Source organism: Solea senegalensis, linkage group LG17 (genome assembly GCF_019176455.1).
Source record: "Solea senegalensis isolate Sse05_10M linkage group LG17, IFAPA_SoseM_1, whole genome shotgun sequence".
Classification (NCBI taxonomy): Eukaryota; Metazoa; Chordata; class Actinopteri; order Pleuronectiformes; family Soleidae; genus Solea; species Solea senegalensis.
In genome coordinates this window covers 12,355,134-12,365,235 of record NC_058037.1, presented here as the reverse complement: position 1 = coordinate 12,365,235, position 10,102 = coordinate 12,355,134, and the positions used below count along the sequence as shown (strand labels likewise).

The 10,102-nt window shown below is 42.5% G+C and overlaps 1 protein-coding gene across 2 annotated transcripts in view; it reads right to left on the bottom strand.

Moving 5' to 3' along the window:
- Positions 1-364: 364 nt before the first annotated feature.
- Positions 365-10,102, bottom strand: part of utrn (utrophin) — a 61,199-nt gene continuing 51,461 nt past the window's right edge. For both annotated transcript variants that reach the window (XM_044049312.1, XM_044049311.1), the window contains 16 exons: positions 9,714-9,851; positions 9,479-9,574; positions 9,142-9,312; positions 8,255-8,427; positions 7,224-7,374; positions 5,611-5,786; positions 5,162-5,297; positions 4,057-4,206; positions 3,806-3,958; positions 3,597-3,698; positions 3,251-3,371; positions 2,638-2,855; positions 2,301-2,418; positions 1,936-2,141; positions 968-1,122; positions 365-798 (listed from right to left, as the gene is read on the bottom strand). In XM_044049312.1, the coding sequence (XP_043905247.1) occupies positions 465-798; positions 968-1,122; positions 1,936-2,141; positions 2,301-2,418; positions 2,638-2,855; positions 3,251-3,371; positions 3,597-3,698; positions 3,806-3,958; positions 4,057-4,206; positions 5,162-5,297; positions 5,611-5,786; positions 7,224-7,374; positions 8,255-8,427; positions 9,142-9,312; positions 9,479-9,574; positions 9,714-9,851 (2,598 nt within the window). In that variant the 3' untranslated portion in view covers positions 365-464. The remainder of the gene's footprint in view (positions 799-967; positions 1,123-1,935; positions 2,142-2,300; positions 2,419-2,637; positions 2,856-3,250; positions 3,372-3,596; positions 3,699-3,805; positions 3,959-4,056; positions 4,207-5,161; positions 5,298-5,610; positions 5,787-7,223; positions 7,375-8,254; positions 8,428-9,141; positions 9,313-9,478; positions 9,575-9,713; positions 9,852-10,102) is intronic.

Sequence of the window (10,102 nt, the reverse complement as noted above, 5' to 3'; positions counted from 1 at the left end):
AGTGATTAAAATGTTACATAAAGCATAACATGACTGAGAGGAGGTCTGGGGAGATGACAAACACACACACACATATACAGTACATGTTTATGTAACTATTCTTCTCAGGACACAGCTTTGACTTCCATTCATTCATTCATTCATTCATTCATCTGGATATCCTAAACATAGCATTATCCCTAACCTTAACCATAACCAGCTAAAGCCTAAACCTAACCGCAATCCAAATTTAGACTAAACCAGTTCCTTATTAACTTATTAGCACCAGGTTTTGGTCTCCATGAAGACTACTGGTCCTGACAGTCAGTGTTTATGCCAGAAAAGGTCCCAAATAGGTAACAAATACAAGAACACACACACACACACACAAACACTCTGAATTCCTAAGTAGCATCGGACAAGAGGTTCAATGAGCCGCTCTTAGTGCATACAAGCAGTCACATGCCCTCTGTTCACCCCCTCATTTACACACGTTTAACCAGCGGCGCACACACGACCGTACCGACACGCAGACCACACTGCAGCTTCACTGCTGCTGCTGAAGGACGCATTAATGAAGGAGGACACGGAGATAATAGGCCCGCACCTGTGCGCACACAGCCCCCTACCTCCAGCTGCCGCTTCAGATCCTTCCCATGGGCGGAGTCCTGCGACAGGTCTTCCCTCTGGGAGGCGTCAGCCAGAACGTTGACCGTGGTCTCCGCCTCCTGGAGCCATTTGAGGAAGGACTCCAGCTCCCTGAGAGACATCTGCAGACCCTTCAGTTCACTGTCCAGATGAGCGTAACGGTCGCCCGCCCTGCCAATCAATCACAAGCCAAAAAAACCACATGATTTATAGATATAAAATGACTGTAGCTGTAGCTGTAAATATCAGCTGCAATGTCAGCTTCTCTTTGTATGTTATGAGATGTTCTGTGCGTACAGACACAGAAAGTGGATTAACAGGCGAGTTTGTGTGTGTGCACCTGTTGTTGATGCCGTTCCAGGCAGCGTTGTGTTTATCTGTGACCTCCTTGATTCTCCGGGTGTCGTCAGTGGAGTATTCCCGCAGCAGATGATTGGACAGCTCATTGAAGGCTGCAACGCTGCCTTGGCTCCGGCCCAGGTCTTGAAGGAACGCCTGTGAAGCGATAAACTCTGGGTCATCACAACACTGAAAATGTGACAGTTGTGCCTCAAACTGCATTTCAGCCGTTGTTAAAACGCTTACGCTGTTATTTGATTATAGAGTCAGCTTTTTTTAATGCATTGGCTATTTATGTTATTAAATATCCTCCCAACTTAATTAGGTTGAATCAAACTTCATTTAAAAGGCATTTAATAAACACAAAGAAATTAGTCATTCCACTGCCCTGCTGTAGGACATTGTTTGTTTAACCTCTACTTAATTTAGCAGGTTAGGTAAGACTCAAATTTTATTCATAAGGCCATGTTATTATTCTTAATTTGCCAGAGCAATCTCCTAGAGCAAATAAATCTTCCACATAAGACCCCAAGAAACCAAAAGGTACACGTCACCTTTTTAAATGTACAATTAATCAATATTAGAAGACCACATTAACCTCGGGTAGACAGCTGTGTAACTAAAGTATTAGATTCTGTTAAACTCAGTTGCCCTCTAGTGTTTGGTTTCTGTAATGCGTCAACCACCCACAAGGTAGACTCTTTTTTTTCCCTTGATTCTCTTGGCCAGGTCATCATCTTGAATTAAAATGATGGACGATGTGGTGATAAGAATGTTACTAAGGTTCAAAATGATACTGCAGGACGTTGGTTTATTCACTCCTGCCTTGTACATATTTATATGATAGTAAAAGGGATATCAGTGCTTCATGAAGTCAAGTTTAGGAAGTGAGTGGAGCAAATCTGTAGAGGAAATAAATTATAAAAAACCTGGAAGACATAAGGAGAAAGTTTGAAGTTTGTCCCTCACCTTGTTGTCAGCAAGCTGTTTAGTCAGAGGATCTCTGGACTGCTGGAGAAGGTTGTGGAAGCGTCCTTCATTGTGTCCAATAAGAGCCTTCACCTCCTTCCTCTGCTCCTCCCACTGGTTGCTGTGGACAGTCATGTTGCCCAGCTGCTGGAGCCGTGCCTCGACACCGTGCTGAGTGTTGTCCCATTGGCTCCGCACCTTCTCCACTACAGAGACAAATCCATGTGCAGCATGAGGAGAGGCGGACAGAAAGAGAAATGATGATGATGATGATGATGTTAAACTGTTTTGGATGTGGTAAATATACACAGTAGAAAGGCTGACACAAACAACACCAGTACATTTCTGTGTGTGTGTGTTCATACGTTTTTCAGTTATGGACGTGCGAACATCCAGGTTAGAGGTCTTGTTTTTGATGTTCTGTGCCAGAGTGAAAATGTCCTCCAGCTGTGGGTGACGCTGCTCCAGGTCACTCTTCGTCACCTGGAACAACACACGCATCCAAACACATTCAAATAATGTACCAAATATCTTATTTTCACTTACTTTCCTATTTTTTATTGCTTATTCTAGTCATTCTTGTCTACCTCTGACCATTTAGTTGCTGTAACAAGTAAATCCCCTCCAGTGTGAGATCAATAAAGTCTAATCTAATTCTAATTTAGCATCATTTTTATGCCACATCTCATCCCTTCCACTCACCTGAAGACGTCCCATAGTGGTCCTGATCTCCTCCGTGTCGCCCACAGTGACAATATTAGACTTGAGCATCTGCGTGATGAGGAGAAGCCAGTCTGCCAGCTCGGTGGCCGTCTCGTTGAGGTCAGTGGGCGCCACCGTGTCAAGCGTGTGCGGCGTCTGGTGATGTGGATCCTCGCTAACCAGGCTGGCCATCTGCACAGCTGAGGGGACTGTAGACACTGAAGCAAGCAAGGGTGAAAAAGAAAAAAAAAGGCAAAAAAGAAACTGTAAGCCAAGGTGTTCTGAACATATAGAGCCTCTTTAAAAGGAAATGATGCCGTGACCATTAATTATGTTAGAGCGAGAGAGGGGGTGCTGCCAAACGGCTCTCTGAGGATAGTGGCATCACAATAAATCAAGATAAATTATGCATTAGCGTTTGATTTTAGTTTTACAACCAGGATTTTATTAATCACCTGTAATGAGTTATTTCTTAATTTTTCATGATTGAACTTAAGACGAACCAAAAAAGAATTTAAAATTTGACTAATTACTCATTATGAAGCACGCGTTTATGTCCCTGTTTTTGTTCAATACCTATTTTTCTTTGATGGGTTAAAAAAAAGATTGTTACCGAGTTGCTGGTGTTGGACGACGTGTTCCCGCTGCGTCCACGGAGAGACGGCTGGCTGAAGTGATTCCCTCAGTTGACCATCCAAGGCTTTCCAATCAGCTGCCAGCTGCTCTACCTTCATCTGACACACGTGAAGGTTCCAGAGGCAGGCGAGTAATCAATGGCAAGGTAGAAGATGTTAGCAACAGGACAGGACATAGAGTGCATCCAGATTTTAACAAAATGACCAATTTAATCAGCTGTATTATATAAACTGAGTGACCTAAAGTGCAATATCATGTAATTATATGCTACAAAGAGAACTGATTATTTATTTATTTATTTATTCTATGATGAAAAGTCTGACCTTCTCCTGGGGCAACAGCTGCTGCCTTCTCTGTAGCTCAATAGAATGAGCCAACAGTTCCTCCAGGTCCTTCTTCCTGTCCTTCATGGAGACCTCCAGAGCCTGGGATAATAGGTAATTTTAGACAAGAGCCTGGGATAATAGGTAACAGCTCATTTTAGACAAAGTCTTTGTGTTTTGATGCATTCGGAATAGAATAGACAGTTTACCTGCGCTTGCCCCGGATTTAAGCCTCTGGTTATGATCGTCTGATGCGTGATAACGACCCAGTCAGTGAGTCTGTCCATTCTGTCTTGGAAGTGTGCATGATTTTTCAGGTTGGCCTCCACTTCCCCCACCTTGTCCAACAAATCATGAGTCACCTTCAGGGTAAATGGAGAGTGAGGAGGATGAGCTAATAAAGTGGTGATGTAAAAATTGGCATATGAACTTGGATTCGGAACTGGTACGACATTCTCACTTTGCTCCAGCTCATGTTGATGGCTCTCAGTTTGCCAACATTCTGGTCTCGGCTCTGAGGACTCACGCTGGGACTGGACAGGATCTGAGGCGCGTGCTTGTTCAGCCAACCGAGGCGTTCATTCTGTGCATCCATCTCCTCAGCAAGAGCCTGCCAGGACATTAAGGATACACTGACTCTTTAGTTTCACAGAGAATCAGTCAGTGTGCTTACATGCTTGTTAAAAGTCCAATTTTAGTCAGACTAAGACAATAATATGGCTTTCTTAATGTCATACAAAACATGTGAATCGAGTTAGTCTTAGTCGGACTAACATACATAAATAATGCGATTCATAGTCTGATTACTCCTGCATGTATATGTTTAGTCGGACCAAAACGTACTCCCCGGTCTTAGACCTGGAAATAGATAAACTGCGGTACTGTTGCTGGAAAAGAACAAAACCACACGATGGCATCGGTGAGAGTGAAAGCTACGGCGAAGGCCCACTTTTGGACTGACAAAAACGACATGTACGGCAGGTAAGAAACATACAGAACCACTGCACGATCCGACTAACCTTCCATCTCGCTATTCACAGTTTGTTTTTCTGTGACGTAAAGGTCACCAGTTTCAATACGCGCTAGCTTATAGAGAGATAGCGCCACCTACAGAGGCGGAGTCAGAGCCAATACATGCTCTTCCCCTCCACATGTACTGTATAATCGGCAAGTTGTCCGATTGCCTATCTTAGTCGGACTACGGCTCAAAAGCGGTGACCTCAGGAAGGAAACAATTCCTGTACTTAACCACACATTGTTAGTTAAAGTAAAGTAAAGTGTAATTCAACAAGGATAAATAAAAGGTTGATGCTGTTGTAAAGAGACAAAAGGGAGGGATTTTTTATTCCCTTAAAAAGAGATTTAGGTTATTTTTGTATGTTTTGTATGTGTATGTTTGCTGAGTTTGTTTTGCCGATGGCTGAGATACAGTGAGCAACTTGTAGTTACAATGAAGTAAAAAGGGAAGGGGGGCGGGGGAGAGAGAGCTGACCATAAAAATAGCCAACTCTACCAGCTCTCTGTGAATCACAATAACACTGGCATGTTCTGGGCTTCGCTTGTACCTTGAGCTCCTTGAGGTTTTTGTCAGTTGCTGTGACAGGGAGGGAGCTGACAGCGCTTTCCGCCTGCTCCAGCCACACAGCCAACTCTGTGCGTCTCCTCACCAGGTCTGCAAAGGCTGGGTCCTCACCAGTGAGCCTGCACACACACATTCGTACACAGACTTTATGTCACACACGTGCATAAAGGATTTCCATGCAATTTATAAAATTTACATTTAAATAAGTGTCACAAATGAATTGACCACACCAATCATGTTAACCTGTCAAACAGAGATAAAGAAACAAAGACTGGGAGTGAAGGACTTCACTGTCTTCTACTAAAATAAAATAAAGACACAGCAAAGATGTGTGTTACACACTGGTCAGAATCCCAATTGCCTTAACGGATTCAATTCATACAGGCTTATTGACAGAGAACTGCATCCTGTGTGTTTCCATGGATACACTACCAGCGCTGTCTGTCCAACACCTGACGGTTGACAGCTCTCCAACGCTGACCAATGTTGTCAAGCTTCTCTTCAAGCAGCGGTCCATCAAGAGATGACAGCTGCCCAATTATCTGCTCCCCATTGCGGGTAAGTACAGCTAGGACAGGTTGGTGACTGACAAGGCCTTCTTCCAGCTCCTACATATAAAAGAAAAGACAGACATGTGACAGACAGAGACAAAAAGAGGAAAAAAAAGTCAGGATTTGGGATCAATCAAACTTTATAAGCCGACTGACTCCCAGGGCCAAATCCCCCGCTTTAGTCCATGTCTCCAGGCAAATCTTTGACTGACACGCAGTCCTGATTTGTGGCGAATCAAGATTTAAGCTTCCCACTTTTATCAAGAGAGACTTAACTTTCCAAGACGGATGTGTAAAGCAGGGTGAGTGATTGTGAGTCAGCTAATTGATCCCTCAATTCCCGGCTCCGCTTGATCTCAGCAACAGCGATAACATTTTTTTTTCTCAAAGAGCGAAGCAGACACAGACTGTGGCTTGAGCTTTGAACATCGCGCTGATAAAGGGTGTTAATGGCAGTGGCTCCGTCAGCGATAATGACAGGCCTTCTGAGGTTTTAATTCCCCCTCGGACACCAAAGTGCCTCTTTGGTAATCAAACAAAGCAAAATTAGATTCTCATCTCACTCCGTGATTCATTTCTCGCGCAGCATAATGAACAGTCGCATGTGAAGCGTGTTTCTCAGCTACAGTACAGCGCCCATTTTTCCCTTTGGGGAACAAAATGCAATTATCTTCTGTCTAACATTTCCCAAGCATTTAGTCACTATTACTTCAGCCATAGAACTGTGGCATCATGGGAAAGTAATCGCTTCATATCAGCTCAAACATATCAAATATTGTGTCTATATATCTAGATAAAGATACATAGATATAGATATACCCAAAATGTTGCTGTGCTGATCCTCACTCTTCACCTTCACAAGATCATTTGTTGCTTTCCGTTCCATACACCCCAAGGACTTTTGTCTATTCTGCACCTTATGCATAGTATACTGTAAGTTGCAGAAAGACTGGAAACTAACAGGGTTAATTTCATCAAGCATTTTTAAATCCAAACTGAGACTTTACATGTTGACGGCAACTCCACAACATGCACTCGTTTTTCATAATCTGCTCGTAAATCTAATCCGTTTTCGTCTTATTTACCTCGCTTGTGTTTTAACTGTGTGAACGTGTAACTGTGTTGAGTTTTCTTATATTTGCTGCTGCCTTTCTCAGCCAGGACTCCCTTGAAAAACCGGTTCTTAATCTCAATGGGATTTTCCTGGCTAAATTAAGGTTAAATAAATAAAAAAAATTAAATTAAACTGTCATCCTGTTAAAAGTTATATGTTTTGCCATTTCAATATAAGGTAAGACATTAAAAAAATTCAACTTAGTTTAGTTTGTGAACTAATTTGACAATGGTTTGAATCACACAGGCATTTGTTGATAATTTAAAGTTACACACAACATTTTTAAATGCTTAGATTTTAAAAAAGTCACGTGACACACCCCAGTATCCATGTGTCTCACACACACTCCTCTACATGCTCTGACATCACCCTCCACCCACCTGCTGGTGTTGCCGTGCCAACTCCATGTCCAGCTGTCCATCAGGACCGACACTCTCGGACAGCAGTGTCTCGGTCTCGGTCAGCCGCTGATTCAGGTCGTTCATGTCACAGTGAAACTGTCCCCACTCCTCGATGGCACGGTCAAAAGTCCTGCAGCACAACGAAGAAGAAAGACAGTTAACACAAAGCTGCAGACATGCGTTTTTTTAAGTTATTACAGAAGTGTAGGGAGGGGGAGAAATAATATTGTGGTCTAATGATAAAACCATGTTCACCCACTGTGGATTGTGAGAAGAGGAAAACTGAAACAGCTGACTTTTATTCAACACTAGAAAATGTCATAAAAAAAAAAGAGAGCCTTGACAATACCAGAATGTTTGCTGCAACGTGACTGAATAAATCAGCAAAGACCAAGTGGGTGATGACACAAAAGAAGAGATTTCTATCACCCTGATGGTCTACTGTAAAGGCTATTTCCTCTTTCAGAGCAGAGTAAATCTGATTTGAAAGACAAGGTGAGGAAATGAGTTTGGAGGAGTCATTTTATAAAGCATAGACAATTCTTTGGTTTTTAATGGTGCCTTGAGGTTATTGTGCTTACAGATGGAGGACTTCAGCATTTATGCCAAAATTAGCTTGCTTGTTTATTCTCACATGGAACAAAGTATGCTCAGCTATATGCAGACTGTTTATGCCCAAGGAGTTGTGCTGATGGAAGGAAAGGTCACCCAGTGAATGAGTGAGGGAATGGTCGGGGGGGTGTTTGATGCTAACCAAGGTCAGTGTGTGTCTGTGTTGTGAAGGCAGTTTGACTGTTTATCTGTTCCCACCGTGACTGTGACACTTTGACTTTGGTTTGACCAAATATCCCGACAAACACTTTTCATTTACACATTTTCGAAGAAACACTAAACTAAAAACTTCTATCTATCTATCTATCTATCTATCTATCTATCTTTCCATCTATCCACAGAATGGATGCGCGGTGTAATCGGCTGCTGTGGTTGTTTGTGAGGCTTGGCGCACACACCCTTTGCGGTGGTTGTACATGCGGTTGAGGCGGTCCCACTCAGCGTTGAGCTGCGTGAGGGAGTCTGCGATCTGAGTCACTTCAGTAGGCGAAGCATCACGAATGGCATCAGGCTGACGCTCATGGATCCCCGTGACCCGGTCACTCAGATGCTCCAGATTCACTTTGATATTCTGTGAAAAAAATATATGAATGGTTTGAAAAAAAAAAAATGTTCACACGGAGCAGATTCATTTTGCTGATCACTTCTAAAGAACAGACCCACAGTTTTATCAGTGTTGATTGCTCATATTTTAAATAGTGAGTAATTTAAAATAATTTCCTATATATTTTAACAAAAGACGTCAACTTGTTTTTCTAAGCCTATTTTCAGAAATCAGTGCAGCCAATGTCTGATATATGATACTAATCTTTTTCCTTCCATCTTATAAAATACATATATATATATATATATATATATATATATATATTCATTTTATCCACAACAAATGATAAACAAAGATGCCTATTTTTAAATAAACATTTATTGAACAAAAGATATCTGTGTCAGTCTTGGGTCTGCATCTATTTTCTATAAAACCAACACATAAGCTAAACAATAAATAATAAAACGGGGTCACCAAAAACTAAACTTTTGGAAGAAAAAAAAATAAGCAGCATTAATCAAGGACCTGAGAAGAAAAGATTTATACACTGAAAAACACTCAGTAAATACTAATCAGCTTGATTAAATAAGACAAATAAATAAATAAATAATCAGTCCAACAAATGAATCAGGCTACCTCTATTTCAGCCACAAAACAAAGGCGTCTGTTAACTATTAACTTCCCTCTCTATTTTCCAAGTGGTTAAATAAAAGTGAACATGCACTCGTTTGTCACACTGACCTTCAGTGTGTCCTCCTGGCTGGAGAAGTCCTCATACAGCCCCCCGCTGAGCTCAGAGGAGTTCAGAAGCAGCTCGTTGTCGGCCATAGCGAGGAGCAACTTGTTGATGTCCAACAGGTAGTCGGAGGGACTCACTGAAAGGACACTGCTGCGCTCCACTGCAGACATTCCCTGCAGCACGGAGAAGGAGAAAAAAAAACATCATTTGAGCCTAATGTTAATACAGCGAAGTCCGATGAAGGTGAAAGGCACACACAGGGATTAATGTGACTCCTTAGTAAACGCGCACGTGTGTGTGTGTGCGTGTACACAGCGTGCACGCGTGCACTTTCCTCACCTCGACTGAAGGCTCTCTGGTCTCCTCTGTCAAGGTGCGAGGGGGCAACAACTCTGAAGAGACTTGCACCTGCCTGACTCGCAGAACCCTCAGCTCCTAAAGCAGCCAGACACATGAACACAAGTTATCCCTGATCGCATAAAGGCACAGAGGGGAAAACAAAACATGACAGATAGCTTTGTTTGCCTAAGTGGCGAGCGCTGCTTAATAAAGACTTCTTTTAAAAGCATCTCACTCTGTGAGCAGAATACTGGCTCTGCAGATGCAGCAGCAGAAGTCTCAGCTCCTCCCTCTGACCCTCGTCTGAAGTTTGGTGCAGCAACTCTTCGCCTTTTCTCAGCAGCTCTTCTACACCGGCTTTCTCCTCATCCATCTGTCCCAGAGAGAGGCAAACGTTGAATGCAAATCAAATATTATATTTTCTATATAAATCTATTAAAAAAAAGAGCATCTTACACACCAATAACTGACAACAGCTGTAAATTATTCCTTTTAAAAACAAGCAACAAGTTGCTTGAAGCGGAGACGCTGGAGACGCTTCTCGGGGGAAAATACTGTATAAAACACAATAACAGCTTCCCAACTGGGACAATGACCTTGCTCTGGATTGGTCAGATGTGTTCA